Raw genomic sequence first — 23,108 nt, 5'->3', positions numbered from 1 at the left:
GGAACGCCGACGGATCGGAAGAGGCCGGGACGCGATGCCAGAGGGCCCTGCAGGCCCGAGTGAGGTCGGGACAGGCCGGGGGCGCAGCGCCCGCGGTCCCTGCAGGCCTGGGAGGCCGGAGCCAGCGACGCTACCGCCGCGGGGTGAGTGTCGGTCCCGGGGGCGCCCCGGGATCGCAACAGTTTTGGTGAGTTCCGATACGTATGAGAAAAGGGCCTTCGCATCGAAGATCATATCATGAATACGGAGGGCATAGAAATCTCTTTTTGTTCGAAGCGTTGTTGTTCTGTAATGGTGGAGGGCGGCTTTATATGTGGTCAGAGATTGGGGGTTGGGGTTCTTCCTCCATTCTTTTTCTTTCCGTCTTAGGTTTTGCTTCAAGATACGGAGCTCCTTAGAGAACCATGGTTGTTTATTTTTTCGATAAGGGTCTATAGTTTTTTTAGACATTGCGCATAGACTATCAGCTATCATTTCAGTAATAGTTTGCCAAGAGGTGATAGCAGAGTTGGGGTTAGATAAATGCAGATTAGGAAGTTCTTTGATTAGAGAATTGCCTAGGTCTTCTGAAGGACATGGTTTCCTGTAGTGCAAGGTGGTCACCTGAGGTGGGGCAGAAAATCCTGTCAATGACTTAATGGTGGAGGTGATCATGAAGTGGTCTGACCATGGAACCGGGAGGCATAAAGGGGGTGAAAGTGGGTGAGGTTAGAATTTGTGAAGATAAGGTCAAGGGTATGACCTGCTTTGTGTGTGGGTTGGTTGATATGTTGTTTGAAGCCCATGTCTGAAAGGGCTGATAGGAAGGCTTCGCAGTTAGAAGATCGAGGATTGGCATCGATATGAAAATTGAAATCTCCAAGGATTATGGCTGGAGAATCTAGATTTATGTATTTTGCTATGATTTCCACCATAGGGGAGGCATCTTGTTCTAAAAGTCCTGGTGGGGCGTAGGTGAGGAGGATTTGGAGTGACTTAGATTTGAAAAAACCTATCTCCAGTTTGGGAATTGTATTGATAGATTGAAGAGTGAGGTTGAGAGATTTTTTAGCAGCTATGAGGAGGCCTCCCCCTTTTCTCTTTTTTCTGGGTAGGGAGAAGATATCATATATCTGTGTAGGAAGTTGATTAATTAAGACGGTGTCTGTTGGCTTCAACCAGGTTTCCGTGATGGCACAGATGTCTGGTTTGGCATCGAGCAGGTAGTCGTGAAGGATGTGAGTTTTTTTGGTTATTGACTGAGCATTAAAAAGTGTTAAGGTGAAGAGGGCCAGTCCCAGCAGTTGTGTAAAGGGAGAGATCATCACCGGAGTGAGATTTCTGCGAGTTATTGGTTGATAACGTAGCAAAGGTTTCGTCTTGAAACAGAAGTTGTGGTGCAATGAGTGTAACGGGTATGCAGACATCATGATGGCCTGAAGAGAACACTTTGATGGGATTTGCTAGCAGATGAAATTCTAAGGCGTAAAGGAATTGAGGACTTGAGGAGGAATCTAAGAGGGAAAATGATTAAAGTATTCTGGCGGTGCTGGTTTTTTCGCTGATTGAATGATGGGGAGACTGGATTGTACAGTATTGGCTAAATTGAAATCGTGGGATGAGTGGATGAGAGCTGATGGAGGCTGGATGAATACTGTGGATCTTGGATGAATGCAGAGGGTGGCTGGGTGAATGCTGTGGATCCTGGATGAATGCAGAGGGTGGCTGGATGAATGCTGTGGATCCTGGATGAATGCAGAGGGTGGCTGGGTGAATGCTGAGGATCCTGGATGAATGCAGAGGGTGGCTGGATGAATGCTGTGGATCCTGGATGAATGCAGAGGGTGGCTGGATGAATGCTGTGGATCCTGGATGAATGCAGAGGGTGGCTGGATAAATGCTGTGGATCCTGGATGAATGCGGAGGGTGGCTGGATGAATGCTGTGGATCCTGGATGAATGCAGAGGGTGGCTGGATAAATGCTGTGGATCCTGGATGAATGCAGAGGGTGGCTGGATAAATGCTGTGGATCCTGGATGAATGTGGAGGGTGGCTGGATGAATGCTGTGGATCCTGGATGAATGCAGAGGGTGGCTGGATGAATGCTAGGGAGGGCCTGTATTAGGTGTGTGTAGGAATTTCTATGCCACTGCTAGGGTCTGGTGAGCTCTGGTGCGCACGAAGGAGCGCGGCGCACAAAGGGGCTGGCCCCTTTGTCGCGCGGTGCCTGGAGCGGTCTCGGCCCTTTAAAGGGCTTAGAATCGCCGGAATTGACGTCGGGGGATGGTAGGCGGGCTTACCGGCTCCCTTCTTTGTTTAGATTTCAGCCAGGGTTCTGTTTCTTATTTCGGCGCTGTTATTTTTGCTTTTACGATGTGAAGGGCCTCCCCAGTGACCACGTGGGTGGTTTAACCCGAGCCCAACTCCCCTGGCCCCGATGGACCAACGCCGACCGTGCAGGGAGGGCCGACCCGGGACAGGAGGTAATCGCCGAAGAAATGAAAAGGAGGGCGCCTGGAGCGGTCTCGGCCCTTTAAAGGGCTTAGAATCGCCGGAATTGACATCGGGGGATGGTAGGCGGGCTTACCGGCTCCCTTCTTTGTTTAGATTTCAGCCGGGGTTCTGTTTCTTATTTCGGCGCTGTTATTTTTGCTTTTACGATGTGAAGGGCCTCCCCAGTGACCACGTGGGTGGTTTAACCTGAGCCCAACTCCCCTTGTACCTGTGCCACATTTATCATGGTACATGTGTGGGCATCCTCAGCTTGTTATTCACCCATATGTGAGGACTATCATCCTGCTTATCCTGTGAGAAAGCAGAGTTGCTTACCTGTAACAGGTGTTCTCACAGGACAGCAGGATGTTAGTCCTCACGAAATCCACCTGCCTCCCCACGGAGTTGGGTACGCTTGCGATTTACTATTTTATTTTTTGTATGCTTTTTTGACTATACATGAGACTGAAGGGAGACCCTTGCTGGCTGCAGGGTTAGTGCCATGCTGGGCATGACCAGTAGGTGCCAGTCAAAGTTCTAGAAACTTTGACAAAAGTATTCCGTGATTGGGCTCCATCCTGATGATGTCACCCATATGTGAGGACTAACATCCTGCTGTCCTGTGAGAACACCTGTTACAGATAAGCAACTCTGCTATCCCTGGGGAAGACAAGGAGATGGCATCTCTATTTAAATACTGCTTGGTTGATGTGTTTTGGTAAGACATTGCTGAGGTAAGCTGCTTCTATGTACCTTTTGAGTGGGTATAATAAAAGTGTGCAAGAGAAAATTGGAGTCTAGGCTGTAATCTGTCCTCCAGCCAGCCATCCACTGCTCATCTGGGGTTTTTCTGTACTAAGAAACTGAACAGGCAGAAGTCAAAGCGTCCTAAAAGTGTCTAAAAAGAGAGGAATTTGTACAAAGTATCTGCACTGGCAGGAACTCTGCTTCAAAGTGAAGGAAGACAGACATTTTTTTTTTTTTAGAAAATATTTTGCTCTAAGCATTGCACAGAACAACACTAGTGCAAAAAAAGCACACTGAAGGAAAAAAAAAACTTGCAGATGTTTTTTTTTCTTTTTCTGGGGCCTCCAACATCCACACCAGCCAAGGGGGCTATCCCAGCCTATTTAGTCAGGGATCAAGCAGTGAGTGCTGGCCAGACAGGCCAGCAAGTTTTTTTGTTTTCCCCTCTCTCCTATCCTTGCAGGGGTTTGTTTCCTGGGAAAAAGAAGAAAGAGAAGCCAGAGTGCTTAAGAGAAGTGCATTGCAATGTATGTCTGCATTGCCGGAGTTCTCCAGTCTCAAGAATCAGGTGAGAGGGAGAACCTGAGGCTCGAGTCTTGGCAGCTGCACAGGCCAGCCAGGCTAATAGAGATAGAAAGTCCACTCCCAAGAATCCAGGTCAGACAGAAAATTGAATGCCTAGAGCTGCTGGACAAGAAAGGCCAACAATTCCTGGAGGAGCTAGATGAGTTGCTAGCAGAGTGCTCCTGCGAGCTAAGCAAACTGGGGCAACATGCTGAGGAGATCCTGGATGGCCTGAAAGCAGAGGAAGTACAGCAACCCTGTGAGGCACCTGGTTGGAACTGTACCCTCCCAAAGCATAAAGGCTGGAAGTTACAAAAAGGAGAGAAGACCGGCTTGGTCAAGGCTGACCTGGGTCACCTCAAAGACTGGCCTAAAAATGGTGCTGCCATAGAGGCTGGAAGAGCATCACTGGAGCCAGTGATGACCAATGCTGACCAGGAGCATCCCCGAAAGTAGCCTAAAGGGTACGCTACAGTGAAGCCTGGCGAAGCATCAGGGGAGCTAATGCCTAACCAGGATTATCCCACAGCATGGCCTAAGGAAGGTGCTATAGGGAGCCCTGGCAATAGGCCAGAGAACCCAGAAACTGCTCCACTGGAACAGATAGTAGAGCAAACCCCAGAAGGGCAAGGACAGTTCCAGTGCTTGACAAGAGAAGAATATAAAAGACCTGTAAATGGACTCATGATAAATGTGGCACAGGTACAAGGGAACATGTGATGTGACAGGGCGGTATGGATTTCCATAGGTGTGTAGGTAAGTTTTAGGGGTTCAGGAATTTGTCTGCTACAGGGCACTTCCAGTTCCCCTCCTATCTCCTTTCATGATCCTAAGTTCAGGAAAAGACAACATTTTCTCCACAGAATTAGACTTTTATTTATCAGATTTGGCAGGATTAGCATTTAGAAGATAACAGCAATACATATCTCTAACATCCTTGCTATTGAGCACCAGTTTATCCTAAAGAAAGTTCTGTACAATGCGTGTTTTAAAATATGCCATAAACCTTAGCCTGCCTAATATATTAATACTTATGGCTAACTTACTTACCCCTTGTCCCAACTTCAGGTGATTTCCCTCTGGTTTACCTCTGAAGCAGGCTCTGGCTGGAGGTCTGGAGAACCATCTGGGGAGGAGGCTTGCTTCCGGGTCTGGTACTGGCAGAGTTGCCAGGATTCTCTCTGCTTTTCACTGTTTCAAACTTTGCACCACTGTCAGAAATCAGGCAGGGTATTTTCTCTCTTCGGTCTCCTGGCCATGCCTAGTCTTCTTCCTTCTCCATAGCAGGGGGATCTGGGGCTGCTTTGGGCCCACTCCCTTTCTCCTTATTTGCCCCGTCTTATACTTTCTAGCTGATAAATATGCATAAGCTCAAGCATAATCATGGTGGAGGGTCTTTGCAGTATTACCAGTCTTTTCTTCCCACCCCCTTTTCTTTGGGGGGGGGGGTGGTTCCTGCCACATCTGTGCCAAGGCTGTTGGCCACGTCACAGTTTTCTCCATTTCAGAGTTCTCCCCCTTCATCCAAGGGTGGGGGCCCCTCTGACCTACGGACTTTCCTTGGCCAAACAGTGACTTCTGCTTTTTGAGCTAAAGTTGCTGCATGGCCCTTCAGCCTTGGTTTTATTTACACAGGAGCTTATAAACCAGAAGATCTTGATAAGTATCCTTCAGTTCTGGTTAAAGTTCTCAGCTGGCCAAAGTTTCTTCTTTTTCCACTGAGACAGTGTTTTTGGCATTCAGCATACTTGTTTGCATCCCTCTTTAGATATTTTGTTTTATATTGGGTGCTTTCCGTGGTTAAACATGGGATATCTCCCTACAGGAAGACAGGAGTCTCATGTACTGTTGCAAACAGGAGGGCAGCAGCCCTCTAGCATGGCTAACCCACTCACCGAGGGCAGTGTGGCACAGGAAGCCGAGGGGATAAAGCCAGAACAAGAGGACAACACTGAGGCATTAATAGAGGTCTGGAGCCCAAAGAAAAAAGGTTGTCCCGGATGGAGACTGGACCCAAGGGCAAGCCTGGCAGGACATAACCCTGGTAGGGGCAGACGCTCAGTTGGGTAAGATTAAGCTTAGGGGGAGGGTATGTGGCATAGTGCCCAATAGAAACCCTCAGAACACCTTAATAGACTGGTCCCAGGAGCCTAGGCCTAGTCCAACTTAACACAGGGCATTCTGGGTTCAGGATATTTCCTCTGAACAGGAATTAAGTATAGGCTCAAAGGAGAGAAAGGGAGGCCCTGGGGAAGATCCAATTAAATACTGCTTGGTTGATGTGTTTGGTAAGAAGTATTGCTGAGGTAAGCTGCTTCTATGTACCATTTGAGTATATATAATAAGAGTGTGCAAGATGTTGTAGACATGGACCCTTGGGCCAAGGGGGAGTAGGCACAACCTGCAAGGTGGAGCCCTGCACGCCCCCACCATCAGCAGGCGGAGTTGGCTGAAGCAGAGGCCCAACAGGAACTTCACAAATGCCAGCCCTTGTTCCCCTTAGGTTGAGCCCTCAGGTGCTGGGACCAGCTGGACTTAGATGCGAGCCTCTGTGGAGGTGAAGATCCATTGCGTAGAAGATGATGCAGGCCAACACAGTAAGAGAAGACAGAGTCAGGTCAAGCAGTGGTCCGGGCAGGTGGCAGGCAATCAGAGTCAGGTGGAGACCATGGTCAGAGGTGGGCACAGTACACTCAGGGTCGAGGTCCAGGCAGAGGGTCAGACCAGGCAAAGATCAGTCAACGCGCGGATTGCGACACGCCCCCGACAGGCACCCCCCAGGAAAGCCCCGGGACTTACGGGCGTCCCGGGGCATTGCGCGCACCGGAAGCCTATGCAAAATAGGCTTGGCGCGCGCAGGAGCGTTTTAAAAGGGTTACGCGCGTACCTTATGTGCATAACCCTTTTAAAATCCGGCCCTGTGTGAATGCAAATATTTCATAGGGGTGGGATTATTGAAAATGAGGGGCATTTTTGCATGATGTGATAGTGTACACTGCATGTTTTTAGTGCCAGAAATAACTTCACCTTTTTTCTAGCATTAAGCATGAAATGAATGTAACACAATTTGTGATCTTTATTGTGAATTGCATTGTAGAAATCTCATCTTTGTGAGACTTTCCTCACTCCAAATGACGTCAAATCTTCACTGAGGTCCACTGTGCTGTTCATACGTCTCACTCAGCATGTCAAACTGGCCCCAAAACCCTAAACCACCACCAAAACCTCATCTCGAGTTATTAGCTGGCCCTCCTATAGTGATATAATAGTTGACTACTATGAAGGCCTTATTAAGAGGCTCTCTCTCCCCACCCTCTTCACAAGCAGCAAAATGCAAGTATCACAGGGTGCAAAATCTTAACACACCCCATAGTACACTACCCATGAAAAGCACCTGGTACAGTAATTCTAATCTTATTTTTTTTGCCTATGTTTTTATTATGGTTAAATATGGGATTTAAAAATTTGATTACAAGTATTATGCCCTGATTTGCAAAGCATGGCAATGTAATTGATATCACTGTCCTTCAGAGTTTGAAACAATTCATATGTATAAACTGTCTGTCCTCATAGTGCAAACAGATTTTTAATTACATCACAAGAGCAGTAGGAAAGAAAACCAATACATTAATCACACCTTTTCCCAGTTACCAAAAAAAGGCATGTATAGCTTGTTTAAAACTGAAATTCCACTTATGTTTGTCCTTGGAAGGACTGAGAGAATGGTACCATACTGTTGCATTTAGATTTGTAGAGAACATATTTATGAGCCGTGAATACAAGAGAATTGTATTGCTTGCATAACTGACAAACCTGGGACAATTTTGTGGCAGACTGCCTTTGGGGATAATACCAGGGTGAGAGTACAGAAAAAAATGGTAATAATTCTTAAATTAGCTGGCCATTAATCTTGTCTTTATGAGAGAAAAAACTAATTTATTTCAGAGAAGGTTGAACCTGGGGTGCAATCTATAATCTTCTGTTTGATGGCTTTGTAATGCTGAAAGCATGTAGTATGATGCTATATTCTGCTTCTTTTCAGTGTGGGCTATTTTTATAAAACAACTGGCACTGCAGACAAGAACATATTATATACTTGTCAAGACTGAGAGCATCAGAAAGGGAAAAGTATCTGTTTGCAAGTTATACATATGGAGGGCAATGTTCAAAATTACACAACCAAGGGTGCACTTCCAAACAAATGCACAAGTCCAGAGGAGGTCTTGCAAAACTAGAATCCAGTCTTTATTTGAAAACAAAATGGTAATGTGCACAAGAGGAGACAGCTAAAGGTTCCCCGACATGGAACCGTGTTTCCGTATCAGCTGCATTGGGAAGAACTCACATCTGCAAGAAGACAGAGTTACACAAAGGCCAGCTGAAAGGCAAGATTAAACAATTTACTCAAATAATATCAACAGCTCTCACACAGGATATGCAGTTGGAAACATGGCTATAATAGCCCAAACATGGTTGTCGCAAACAAACATCAAAAGTGGCACCAAACTGGATCACGTGATAACAGCTAACCAATCATAAAGATTGAAAACATAATGATTATACGAATTCCGCTAAATTCTTTGCTGCTTCAACGTGCACTGTGGGGGGTCTTTTCTCTAGGTAAGAGAAAAGGGCAGGATCATCTACAAGCACTCTGCCCCTGCCATGGCTATTTAAAAATGGCATTGGGTCCTGAGATTGGTGCCAAAGTGATCACTGTGGCACCAGCTTCAGGATTGGTCTTTGTCATTTTCTTGTATGGCCATATTTTGTATGATCATATGAGAAAATAGTGCTGGCCAACCCTGAGCCTAGCACTTGGGGTTGCTCCTGATCCTTTTACCTAGAGAAAGGACCTCCACGAAAGGGATAATTGAAGGATGGGGCATTTGTTTCTGGGGTGGGGGGAAGTCAAGGGCTGCAAAGGTCCAGACTAAGCTCAACTCAGCCTATCCAGGTAAGTCCAACCCTGCAATCTTTGTTTTGCTGTAATTCTTTTTGGCTAGGGGATGGAGTTCAGAGGGGCCTCAGGAGGTTCCAGGAACGGTGGGGGCATTTCAATTCCTTTTTTGTTTTTTTTTAAATGCTTATTTTAGCTCAATAAATGAACCCAAACAAAAAAGAAACACCGAAATGATAAACAAATGAAAATGAAAATGTGGCTGCACATCCCTAGAAGCAGGTCACAATCAGTAGCAGAATTAGTAAACACTGGAACTATTAGAGCCAAAGAAAGGGACTGAAAGATTAGAGCTGCAAGACTGAAGTGACAGGCAGGAACCAAAGTTTTGACACAAATTGTCTGGAGAATCAGTTTGACATGTAGCAAATGTAATAGCAAGAGTGTGATTTAGCCTTTGGATTGCTGCAAACAACCTTCTGTTCCTCTGCAACCTTTTTGACTGAGCTCCAGTCAATCCCTAATATCTAGAGGTGTGGCTTCTGCTGCTTCTCCTTGTGTCATGTTCCCAGCCGAGGGGGTGGGGAATCTGGCTTTTTCAGAGATTCAAAATGCGGGAAAAGGGGGAGGCAGCATTCAGGGCTCCCACAGGTGTGGCAGATAAGGTGCCAGTAAAACTATTTCTGGGAAATTGGAACTTCTGCCACATTAGAAGGAACACTACCATCTGCCTCCCTACTTCCTCAGTTTCATCTGCCCCCTGGGGGTGTGGGAGGTATATGAATGGCAGGATGGTAGGTAAAGACTTCACTTATTAGACATACCTCAAAATCACCCGCCAAAACCTACTTAGTTGATATCTCAGCATCAGGAACTGCTAGAAGCCGTTCCACAAGGGGAAAGAGGATGGGGGCTGTTGCGGGCTGAGCACCCTTACATCATTACAAGTATTTCCTAATCCCAAAGTAAACAGGAGATCGCCATCCCATTGTAGATATAAGGGCATTGAACAAGTTCCTAAAAAGGGAAAGTTCAAGATGGTATTCCTAGGCACCTTGATTCCCTTTCTTGAAAAGGGGACCTGGCTATGTTGTCTACATCTAAAGGACGCCTGCGCCCTCATAGAGATATTTCCAAGTCACAGAAAATATCACAGATTTGTGATAGAGGAGATATTGCCTTTTGGTCTGGTGGTAGCACCACATGCTTTTACATAGCGGGTAATTTTCAAAAGGATTTACATGTGTAAGTGGACTTTTGAAAATTGCTATAATGTATGCTATTGAATTGTCAATAAGTTCTATCTGTGTAAGTGCACTTTAAGTGCATAAATAAGCTTTTGAAAATTGCTACGATATATGCTACATTTGCATGAGTAAATTATTTTGAAAATTATCCCTGTAGTGTCTGGCAGTGTTGGTTGCATATCTGCACACATTGGGGATACATGTGCTCCCTTACCTGGCTGATTGACTAGTCAAGAACATGTCTCAAAGCAGAGCCTTAGAATCACTGAGCAATACCATCTACTGTGAAGCAGGTCTAAAGTTATCTGGCTAACTTAGCCGGATAATCAAACTTTGACTAAGTTAGCTGGATAACTCGGAACACCTCTTTTTTATCTGGCTAAATTATATTCGGATAATTACTTATCTGGTATAAGTTATCCGTCTAAATTTGACTGTTGACTTTGGGTTCATACCTCCTGTGCCAAGAAGCTCTCCAGATGTAGGACTGGGCAGTCTCTCAGAGAATGGACCTCAAAGCCAGATATCCGCAAGGCAAGGAGAATGTCCTAATAAATAGTTTGAGTTAGATCCTGGAACCTCATGAAGAGTTCCTGGATAGGGAGTAGCAATGAAGTAGGACACACCCATGGTAGATCTGTTTTCATTCTCTTTGAACAGAAAGGTCCTGCTTTTGTGCTTCAATAAGGGGATTCATGGCAACTAGCTGCTGATGCCTTTGCATTTGATTGGGGCTGGATCTACTGTGTGTGTATGCGTATCCTCCAGCCCGTCTTGTTGCAATGATCTTGTTGAAACTCAGAAGAGACCAGAGAACTATGATTCTCATATTGCATTTTTGATTGAGACAGATTTGTAATCCTCCCTGAACATTCTGGAGGGTATGGGATATAAATAATTTCAAATAAATAAATAAAATTCATGCTAAATGCCGTTTCTATTATGATGTCTCCTTTGATCTTCTCTTTCTGTATTGTGGTCTGTAATTGAGATCTGGTATGCTTTGTGTTATATTCTGTTTTATATCTTGTTTCTTTTTCTGAGATCTCTGTAAGCTGCTGTGTGGTCTAGATTCCTACTCTGGGTATTTAAGGTGGGCCAGGCTAGATAACTGGGCCTGGTTCTTTAAGATGTCCTAGGGTTCTAGTCTATACACCCTTTACACCATGATCCCTTTCCTATGTGATTTGATGGTCAGTTGGAGATATCTCTCCTGGTTAAATGGTATACTATAAAGAGTCTGGAATGTTTTCTTGTCGGTTAAGTTCACAAATCATTTGATAAAAATGGTAGGTATGTTCCATCACATTCTTTAATAAATGGTCTGGTGTAGGTCATTTTTATTTTAGTGCTTTTGAGATTTAGGTTCTTCATAGTCTTGAAGAATTACATATTCAGAATGTGCATCTGTGTCTAAACAAGAGAAAGTTTCTGGAATTAGCCCATATTTAATGTATGATATTGTTCGGGTTTATATGTTTCAGAAATGTCAGATTTCCCTCTTAACCAATTCAGTCCCTGTTTGGAAATACTTCTTAAACATATTCATTACTTAAACTGAATATGCTGACATAGTAGTCTGCTGTCCAGAGCCTACAGTTATATGGGGCCTAGAGACCCAGGCTTCCACCTTCTCTTGTCAGTGCATATTGGAAATTTGCATATTTGTCATTTCAGTACGTGCACAGCTTCTAAATTCAAACTGGCACACACGCTAATGAAGTTTCTCACTTAACAAATAATAAGCAATCAAAAATTCAAGAGGAGTATGCAAGTCAACCAACTGTATGAGCACTAATTTTCTTCTTTTAAGAAGTGGAGCCCGCTATGTGCAAACTCCCTCGCTCACATGAGTAATCTTAGTAAACTGTCATACTACTCAACAAATTGAGGCACTTATATAACAGTGCACTGTAAAATTGTGCTGGCAATTTACAACTTTCACAGCACTTCAATTTCCTTCCAAGATTCCTAAGTAAAGATTGAATGTAAACTGGCGCACACATCCCTAATAGAAGGCACTCCTTAATCTTTAACCTTGTGATGGAAAATTATTGTCCTAATAGTGTGTAGTAGTGGTGAAAAAAGGATTGTATTTCCTAAAGTTATTGCTTTCAGATTTTGTTTATGTGTTTGCTTCTAATGCATATTAGCTCCATTATTATGCTTTGTGTAATTTTTCTTTGTTTAGATAAAAAAATGTCAGTTGATCTTCCTGTAAAATTTGTTCCTGGGAACCCTGGACGCTACCCTTGTCAGATTGTGTTGCATTCATGCCATGATGTCCGAGTCTATATGATTGAGTGTGTGGTAAATACAAGTAGTACTGTGATTGAGCTTGACTTCACAACACCAGCAAATCAATCAGTTATTCAAGATATTCCAATAGTAAGTATATGAAAGCTACTGCTAGCAGCATATGTGCTTTTTACCAGTAATCCCCTATGAATGAGAGCAAACACTTTAGGTTTTAAGCAAAGGCATTTTCCTCACTTAAACCTTCCAGATTATACAGGAGCAGATGCAAGTGCATCAGAATGTGATAGAAATTAATATTGTGTTTATATTGCTATTGGTAAAATGCTGTTGGAAAAAGCTGTTATACTAATTGTCTTTTTTACTTGTATTTTGGATGATGGGTGGTGGAGACTAAAACAGTAATGGGTTTAAATGGGCATGGGATAAGCACTGGGGATCTATGGTTGCTTTAACTGAAGGGAAATTAAAATGCATGAGCATGGTATAACACTTGGTATTCCATTCTAAATTTAAATGTAAATCTGGGAACTATATTAAGTGAGTATATGCCGCTCTTATATACGAAGGTTTCACTAGAACCCTCTTATTATCACTATAATTCCCTTGCTTCATTATATTAGTGTGTTAACTGAAGGGGTGGCAGAAAGCATGATCCAGTGGCATGTGTTTAAGTGCTTATAGTGCCAGACTTCCCTAATCAATACAGAGTGCTGGGGCTGCCAGAATGAATGCCTAAGGGGTTAATATGAAACGTTAGAAGTCCATTTGGCTGGGTTTGTCTGTCAGGCTGCGATAGTGGCATCAACTAGAAACTGGGTCTGTCTGGCAGGTTGCAACTACTATAACAACTACAAGTAATAAGTAGAAATCCTGTGAAAACTCAGGAACTCACATAGCTGGGTTTGTCTGGCAGGCTATGCGGGGACCTAAGAGGCTCACCAATAATGGTACCTTTTAGATCAAGCTGTTATGATAGGATCTGACTAGCAGCTGAGTCTGTCTGGCAGGCTGCAAGTATAGAAATAACTAGAAGACCTAACAGAAATGCGGGCACTCAGGTAGCAAGGTCTGTCTGGGAGGCTGTTTGGGGTGGATGTTTGGGCATCCACCCCATTGAGATTTCTGGTTAATAAGATTATTACAACAAAACTTTGGAGTTAGACCTGGGAAAGAAGAAAGGAACTTGTATGCTCATCTGCCCAAGATGGTGGTGGAGTACAAAGGAGAAAGACAAATACTGTAAGACTGTCCTGGATAAGAAGAGATTGCTAACAGATGGTCACACTCTGTGGTTGGCAGCTTGGATGTATCCTTAGCAATGTGGACAGAATAACTGAGCAGACTGCTTCAACTGGCTAGTCTTTTTCTGCCATTGATTACTATATTACTATGCAGGTTGTACATTTTCTGCTCCCTTTCCTTTAATGAATTTCTAGTGAGCTATGTTCATCACACATTGCAAGAATGGTTGAAAGTAAAAGTCATTTTCATGAAGATATAATTTGATATCTAGGATATATATGTGTGTGCATACTAAATCTCTCTATATATATCTATAGAATATATACTGTATGTATTTATACACTATGTACCAGCTGCGTTTGTTCTCTATGTTGTACATTGTCTTTTAGCTTCATGGTGCTGGCCTTCACTCCCATTGCCTTGCATGCCTGGTTAGACTCCCTCCTTCAGTGCTGCTGAGCAGAAGGCTTTTAGAATTGTAATTCTAAAAGCCATAGGGGCAGATTTTTAAAACAGTGCGCGCGGGGTACATTTGTACACACTACCCGGAACGCACAAATGTACACTTGATTTTATAACATGTGCACACTACCGCGCACATGTTATAAAATCCGGAGTCGGCGCGCGCAAGGGGGTGCACACTTGTGCACTTTGCTCATGCCAAGCCCTAGGGGAGCCCTGATGGCTTTCCCCGTTTCCTCCAAGGCTGCTCCGAAATTGGAGCGGCCTGGGAGGGAACTTTCTTTTCGCTCCCCCCCCACCTTCCCCTCCCTTCCCCTATCTAAACCACCCCCCAGCCCTACCTAAATCCCCCTCTACCTTTGTTAACTTCTTTACGCCTGCCCAAGGCAGGTGTAACTTGCGCGCGCCGGCCTGCTGCCGGCATGCCATCCCCCGGCAAGGCCGCTGTGCCGGAGGACTCGGGACTGCCCCTGGACTGCCCCGGACCGCTGCTCCTCCCCCGCCCCCTTCCTGCCCCTTTTTCAAAGCCCCGGGACATACGTGCAAACTGGGACTTGCGCGCGCAGGGGCAGGTTTTCGGGATTATGCGCGTAACTCTTTGAAAATCTACCCCATAGTGTGCCTACACTGCTGGAATAAGAAATAAGCTTGCTGCCCAACATACTTCCTGTTATTTATTTTTATTTTCTGCCTTTTGCACTTTTTTTTAGCACTTCAAAGTGGATTACTTTTAGGTACTATAGGTATTTCCCTATCCCCAGAGAGTTACAATATAAACATGTACCTGAAGCAATAGAAGGTAAAGTGACTTGCCCAAGGTCACAAGGAGCAACAGTGGGAGTTGAAAATGGGTTTCCTGGTTCATAGCCCACTGCTCTAACCACTAGGCTACTTCTAAACACATCCCTGTAAATCCTTATCTCAATAATACAGAGGGCAAAAAGGTTCAAAATTAATTGATCTTGGTATGTAAATCCTAAAAAATAAGATACATTGGAATATTAAACACAAATAAATGTGCAATACAAAAAAGTTACACTTAAACTGTGGAGTTCAAAATATCCTAATGCAGGCATAAGAAACAAATGATGTATAACATTTTATAATCTCATAATTTATACATTTATAAATTGTAAGAGGGTGTGATCTTCCCATTTTGATAAGGTATGACATACTTATTATACATTCCTAAACTCTCGTGCTCTCACCTACAAAAAAGTTCTAATGAACTATCTTTTTTTATTTACTCAATTTAATAAAATAAATTAAGAAAAAAGAGGTAAGTTTCATATTACTGGTGCATGCCTCCGCGGCCTTGCTCCCTTCTTGTAGTATAATCATTAACTTGCCTCCTTCCTCCTTTTGTCCATTTTATTTGTATTGAAAATAATTTTTATGAAATGTTTTTTTTAAAGTTAAATTTTTTCTAAAAAACAATTATAATCTCCACCTTACATAACAGGATAATTCAACTTGTTTTTCAAAACTGTTCTAGCTTTAATTGGATGACTCAATTCTTTTATCCCTATGTTCGTGGAAGATTGTGTTTAAATCTCCATTTTATTTACACGCCATCTATTTCAAATTTCCCTGGAGGGGTTTTTATATGAACGCCAATTTCTTATATTTTAGACTGCCGCTATCCAAATGAAACTGTTAAAGACTTATCTCCCGACACAGCTGCGTTTCGTTCTTCCTTCATCAGGGGAGTATGTCCATTCTTGTTCGCGTTTGTTTCACAGTTATTCCAAAGTTCGTGACTTTTTCATTCAGGCTGTCCATCCTCTCTCTCAGGCTTACAAGCTCCGAGTGGCGGTGTTATTTTTTGGCGCTTTCGCTATGCTTTAAAAGCTGGTGAGCAGATCACAGATCGGCCAATGGTATGGAGTCCGTATTACGTGCTATGTCATGTTCACAAACGTTTATTGATTGGTGGTCTCAAAATTAAAGGGACACTTGTTCCAAATGAACATATGTAGGTTCTCGATCTGTTTTAGATTAGGCTCGCCCACTCCACTTCTTCATTTAATCCTTGCGGTGCCACTGTATTCAGCTTGAAAATCCATTGCTGCTCAATATAATTCAGTCTCTTCTTGCCATCTTCACCTGTGATCATACTTTCGACCTTAACTATGACCGTCCATCTGAGCTGATCAAAGATATGTCCATACTCAATGCAGTGCTGCACCATTGGTGCTTCCACAGTTTTTGTGTTTAATTTCGATCTATGCTCAATCAATCGTGTTCTTATGACTCTTGATGTCCTGCCCACATAATTTTTAGGACAAGGACACTGAATCAAATAGATCACGTTTTTTGATGTACAATCAGAGTCTCTACTCCTCTTTATACAGTATCCTGTCACGGGATCCTTCCATTCACTGCCCTCAATGGTGATATCGCACATGTCACAATGTTGGCATGCCTTATGTTGTCCTCTTAAAGTTTTCTCTTCTGTATCTCTGATGATATCCGCATGTACCACCATGTCTTTTATATTGGATCCTCTCGTTGTTACTATTAATGGTAATTCTCCAAAAACTTCATGTACAGATAGAATAGACCAATGTCTTCTTATAGAGGCTGTAATGGATGCCGTCGCAGTGCTTTGAGGGATAATGCAGGTTAACCTACCTTGTTCCTTGTTGTTTTGATATTGGAGCAGTTGATCACGATCAGCATATTTTGCTCTTTTGTATGCTCTATTTATGATCTTTTTGGGATATCCTCTATCCTTGAATTTATTCTTCAAATGTTCCGCTTGTTTCTCAAATTCTTCTTTGGTGGAACAGATTCTTTTATACCTAAAGAATTGGCTTGCTGGTAATCCCTGTTTCAGGGACATAGCATGATGACTGTGGTATTTCAGTAGCGTGTTTCTCTCAGTTTTTTTATGATGTACCGTTGTTTCAAGTACTTGTCCTTTTCTTTGTATCGATACGTCCAAATAGGATAATTGTTGTTGACTGCTTTCTGCAGTAAACTTCAAATTCACGTCTACTGTATTTATCCACAGTAAAAATTTATCCAATTCCTCTTTAGATGACATCCAAATCAAAAAGACGTCGTCAATATATCGACGCCAATATTTGATCTTAGACCACCACTGAGATTTATAAACATGTAGTTCTTCGAATTGTGATACATAAATATTTGCCACTGAGGGTGCTAACGATGACCCCATCGCAATTCCATGAGATTGGTGATAAAATTTATCACCAAATCTAAAATAATTATTGGTAAAACAGATCGAGGACCTACATATGTTCATTTGGAACAAGTGTCCCTTTAATTTTGAGACCACCAATCAATAAACGTTTGCGAACATGACGTAGCACGTAATACGGACTCCATACCATTGGCCGATCTGTGATTTGCTGACCAGCTTTTAAAGCATAGCGAAAGCGCCAAAAAATAACGCCGCCACTCGGAGCTTGTAAGCCTGAGAGAGAGGACGGACAGCCTGAATGAAAAAGTCACGAACTTTGGAATAACTGTGAAACAAACGCGAACAAGAATGGACATACTCCCCTGACGAAGGAAGAATGAAACGCAGCTGTGTCGGGAGATAAGTCTTTAACAGTTTCATTTGGATAGCGGCAGTCTAAAATATAAGAAATTGGCGTTCATATAAAAACCCCTCCAGGGAAATTTGAAATAGATGGCGTGTAAATAAAATGGAGATTTAAACACAATCTTCCACGAACATAGGGATAAAAGAATTGAGTCATCCAATTAAAGCTAGAACAGTTTTGAAAAACAAGTTGAATTATCCTGTTTTGTAAGGTGGAGATTATAATTGTTTTTTAGAAAAAATTTAACTTTAAAAAAAACATTTCATAAAAATTATTTTCAATACAAATAAAATAGACAAAAGGAGGAAGGAGGCAAGTTAATGATTATACTACAAGAAGGGAGCAAGGCCGCGGAGGCATGCACCAGTAATATGAAACTTACCTCTTTTTTCTTAATTTATTTTATTAAATTGAGTAAATAAAAAAAGATAGTTCATTAGAACTTTTTTGTAGGTGAGAGCACGAGAGTTTAGGAATACATTTATATTTTCATTTCTCATCACAAGCAGAGAGAGATATTGATACTTATTATACATGCATTCATCTCTCATGAGATTTGCCATTGACTTGTGTAATCCTCTTATGCCCGTCTTCATGTTTATAGAACTTGAATTTGTCAACTTGAAAGTCAACAGATAACTTCAAAGATACTTTCGATCTAGCATCTCATGAGATTTCTCAGGCACAATGAGAAGCTGAAATTAATTTATCATTAAGTTCTATAAACTTGAAGAAGGGTGTGAGAAGATTATACAAGTTCATGGCAAATATGAAATATGAAATGCATGCAGAATGAGACTTTTATGCCTTATAATGATTATGCCCCCTTACAATTTCAGCATTTAAATGTATAAATTATGAGATTACGGTGGTCCATATTCAGTGAGTTTGTCCATTTTAGGAGCCTGTTTACTAGACGTTTTCTGACTATGTGTCTATGGGAAAAAATGGTTAGTAAATAGGGCCCTAAGTTTGGCACTTAGCCAGATACATAGTTGGAATTTGAAAATCCTGCTTGTCTGACCTCCACTGACATAGCTGGATAAATTTAACTGGCTGAAAGCCTATCTGGCTATGTCATGGGTATTCTGTGGGCATTCCGGGGCAGTTTGGCATTAACCAGCTCTATTAGTTGAATAACATTGATTCTCTGAGGACAAGCAGGATGGCAGTCCTTAAATGAGTGACATCATCAGATGGAGCCCAGCATGGAATTTTGATTTCAAAGCTTCTAGAAACTTTTAGAATGCCCCACTGGGCATGTGCAGTCCTAGCCACTCTCCACACATCCCATGCAGAGCTCCTCAGTCACATCTTTTCCATGGAGCCTGGTATTTGCAATTCATCTCTCTATCCCACACAGCTGCTGCAATGAAAGTTTTGGAGCTGCAGGAGCTGATTTTTGCAGGACCCCATGGGTTGTTTTTACCCTTTAATCCTCTAGGTAGGTTGTTTCATGTTTAAATTTCTTTATTTCTTATTTTCTGTTGGCCATATGGTGCACCAGTTCTGATGCCTGAGTGTGATTCCAGTTATTTTTTCCTAGCCTTCGAGTCATGTTTTTGCCTTTTTGCTAATGCCTGTAGATAACTGCTCCCTGCTTGATTGGGATGGGGAACTTTGCCTGGGAACAGACCATGGCATCTTGGGCTGCTTCTCCTGTTTGGCTATTACCCACAGAGAAAGTTGTTCCTGGCAGGAACTCTTGGAAGCTTTGGCAGACTTAGCCCATCTGATGAACACTGTCATCAGAGGTATTTACATTGAGGCAATCCAGGATAGCACTGACCTCCAATGGTGCATCAATACGGCATTGATTCCCCCTCAACCATGCACTGAAGCAGGTTGGTGCATGATACCAGAAAAGGGGTTTTCTGTCAGCCCTGAATTTTCTGAGGTGTTCCCACAGGGAGGAAAGTTCATCCTCACCACAACCCCGAGAATCACATGAATCTCCAAGGGTCCAGGTGACCTCACCTCTGGAGCCCATTATGATGTGGCCACCCCTCCTGCCTCCCAGTCTATATTAGGGGTGTGCATTCATTTTCAACGTATTGGCAAATCACAACATATATGCCATATTTTTGTTGTATTTGTGGGGGTCACGAAACGTATGGTGAACCCCCGTGAATACAACGTATCACTAACGAATAAACCCCACCCTCCTGACCCCCCCCCCCCCCCCCCAAGACTTGCCAAAAGTCCCTGGTGGTCCAGCAGGGGTCCTCGAGCGATCTCTTGCACTCGGGCTGTTGGCTGCCGGTATTCAAAATGGCGTCGATAGCTCCTGTGACATAGTAAGGGCAAAGGCTATTGGCGCCATTTTGAATACCGGCAGCCGATGGCCCGAGTGAAGGAGATCGCTCCAGGACCCCTGCTGGACCACCAGGGACTTTTGGCAAGTCTTGGGGAGGTCAGGAGTCCCCCTCAAGACTTGACAAAAGTCCCTGGTCGTCCAGCAGGGTTCCTAGAGCGATCTCCTGCAATCGGGCCGTCGGCTACCGGTATTTAAAATGGTGCTGATAGCCACTGCTATTACTAGCAACGGTAACATGGAATAGACTTAGTTTTTGGGAACTTGCCAGGTTCTTATGGCCTGCATTGGCCACTGTTGGAAACAGGATGCTGGGCTTGATGGATCCTTGGTCTGACCCAGTATGGCATGTTCTTATGTTTGCCCTTACTATGTCACAGGGGCCAACCAATGGCACCGGTAGCCAAGCAAGCCCGGGGCGGGACCAAGGCCTCTGGTACAGCCACCGGGCCAGGGAATGGAGAGCTGGCGCGCACAAGTTACGCCTGCCCAGAGGCATGCGTAACTTCTTCGACAAAGGTTGGGGGGGGGGGGTTAGTTAGGGCTGGGGGGTGGGTTAGATAGGCGAAGGGAGGTGAAGGTGCGAGGTGGAGGGCGGAAGGAAAGTTCCTTCCGAGGCCGCTCCTTCCGAGGCCGCCCCGATTTCACCATCGTCTCATCCACGCATTGAAACTCCGGAGCTCTGCCTGCTTCTGGGGACCTGCGTGTGGAACAGGGAGCATTTCAGAGAATGCTACCCTGGAGGTTCTGGATTTCAGCTTTCTACCTGAGAGCCTAAATTTGGCTTCCAGAACTTCCCTCCCACATTTTCCTATGTTGTTGATGCCCACATGTACCATGACAGCCGGCTCCTCCCCAGCACTGTCTAAAATCCTATCTAGTGACGCGTGAGGTCTGCCACCTTCGCACCAAGTAGGCATGTTACTAGGTGATCCTCATGCCCTTCAGCCACTCAGCTTTCTAGCATTCCTAATAATCGAATCACCAACTATGACAGCCGACCTAACTCTTACCTCCTGGGCAGTAGCCCTGGGAGACACATCCTCAATGCGAGAGGACAATGCACCACCTAGAGAGCAGGTCGTTACTACAGGATCATTTCCTGCTGCACCAGGTTGATGTTGATCATGAGATCTTTGTCCTCTAAGGCAGCACCAGGGCTGCCAGACTGGAGTTGGGACTTGACTACTATGACCCTGAAGGTATCAACTACATACCTCTCTGTCTGCCTCAGCTCCTCCAGGTCTGCCATTCTAGCCTCCAGAGATTGGACTCGGTCAGAGACAGAAACTCTTTGCACTGGGTGCTGTACAGGCCTTTGGCTTACTCAGCTTGTCCCAGAGTCCTTTGCTCTTCTGATTTAATTGAATCTGCTGGCATGAAATGAACCTAAGCTGACCTGTGTGTGTATGGCTACTGAGAGCCATCTGGAATGAATTCAGACCTAACCAGATATGATGAAAGGTCATGAGGTTATCAATGGCAGATGGCTGAACCATATTACAAGCTTTGTTCTCACAGATTCCTATCTCGACTGAAAGAAGCCAGGTGAACTGAAGATCCCCTGAGGTCAAAGCTTTAATTAAAGGCCTGGAACCAGCAACAGAACACATACCTACTATAATAATTGATCTATTGACAAAACACAGAAGATCAGAAGAAACAGAGTACACCAAAGCAATGCTAAGACAAAGGAATTTTTAATGTGGGAGGGAATTTCTCAGGCTAGAGAAGGTCAGTTTATTACACTGTCATATTCCGTAAATAATCCTCTCACAAGCATTTTCTATGTATGGTTTGAAACTATATAATGCAGCTTTCACAAGAGACTGTAAGACACAGTAATGCTCTGCCTATATTGAAGGTCTGGCTTCTGTGCTTCCAAGGATATGCAATATTAAATATAAATTTAATATTAAATATTAAATATTAAATATAAATTAAATATAAATTTAATTTACACTATTTATCAGGTATAGAGCATAGTTCTCCTACACTATTCAACCTATACCTTCTCCCCCTTTGCCAGCTGCTTACGAATCTTAAACTCAAACACTATCTTTACACCGACGATGTCCAAATCCTGATCCCTATAACCGAATCCCTCACAAAAACACTGAAATTCTGGGACAACTGCCTCCAAGTAATCAACGACCTCCTTACTACCTTAAACCTTGTGCTCAACACGTCCAAGACAGAAATGCTCCTGATATCTCTCAACCACAAAGATAGCCTACACACAAGTCACACCAACACCCTGGTCAACCAAGCAAGAGACCTCGGAGTTATAATTGATAACCAGCTAAATCTAAAAAAGTTCATCACCAACACAACCAAAGACTGCTTCTTCAAACTTCAGGTACTAAAAAGATTCAAACCGCTACTGTATTTTCAAGACTTCAGATCGGTACTCCAGGCCATTATATTCTCCAAATTAGATTACTGCAATTCCATTCTGCTAGGCCTTCCCACTTCCTCCACCAAACCGCTTCAGATGCTACAAAATTCGGCTGCCAGAATTTTAACAAACTCCAATAGAAGAGACCACATCACACCTATCCTGAAAAACCTACATTGGCTCCCAGTAAACTTCAGAATTCTACACAAGTGTCTCACCATCATCCATAAAACTATCTACAACAGAACACCCATCGATTTACACAACCCACTCACTCTACACTTCTCTTCCAGACCCATCAGAGAAGCATACAAAGGTACGCTACACACCCCCCCAGCCAAATTCACACACCTCTCATCCACTAAAGATCGAGCCTTCTCGACAGCAGCACCAACCATCTGGAATAACATGCCCCCAGACCTTAGACAAGAACCTTGCACGCAGACATTCAGAAAGAAACTCAAGACTTGGCTATTTCTACAAGCCTTCCCTGATCTATGACCTCCCCAACTGCTACAACTCACCTTGGTCTGCCAGTCGACGATCCCCATCCCTGACATGGCTTCTGACGTTATATTAATCAGTCCTGAGTTTTATGAACTAATATTATTTAGTCAGGTACATTTGATATTCCACAGCCCTAAGTATAGGATATCATGTATATATTTGAGAATACTCAGTCCTGAGTACAAGTGATTATCCCAGGACAAGCAGGATGCTAGTCCTCACATATGGGTGACATCGGTAATGGAGCCCTATGTACGGAAAAACTTCTTTAAAAGTTTCTATGAAACTTTTGAATGGCACCGGAGTGCCTACTGAGCATGCCCAGCATGCTATGATATTCCCTGCCACAGGGGTCTCCCTTCAGTCTTCTTTTTTCCGCAAAGCCATTAGCATCGCGGGCTAAATTGGAGTCCTGAGGTGA

At 43.6% G+C, this 23,108-nt stretch overlaps 1 protein-coding gene across 1 annotated transcript in view; it reads left to right on the top strand.

Moving 5' to 3' along the window:
- CFAP47 (cilia and flagella associated protein 47) overlaps nucleotides 1-23,108 on the top strand; it is a 1,765,744-nt gene that overhangs the window by 979,086 nt on the left and 763,550 nt on the right. Inside the window, exon 46 of the mRNA XM_029603108.1 lies at nucleotides 12,122-12,318. Coding sequence (XP_029458968.1) covers nucleotides 12,122-12,318 — 197 coding nt within the window. The remainder of the gene's footprint in view (nucleotides 1-12,121; nucleotides 12,319-23,108) is intronic.

The sequence above is a fragment of the Rhinatrema bivittatum genome, chromosome 5 (assembly GCF_901001135.1).
Source record: "Rhinatrema bivittatum chromosome 5, aRhiBiv1.1, whole genome shotgun sequence".
Lineage (NCBI taxonomy): Eukaryota > Metazoa > Chordata > Amphibia > Gymnophiona > Rhinatrematidae > Rhinatrema > Rhinatrema bivittatum.
Note: the sequence above shows the minus strand (reverse complement) of the source record. Positions and strands in the feature narration are given on the sequence as shown.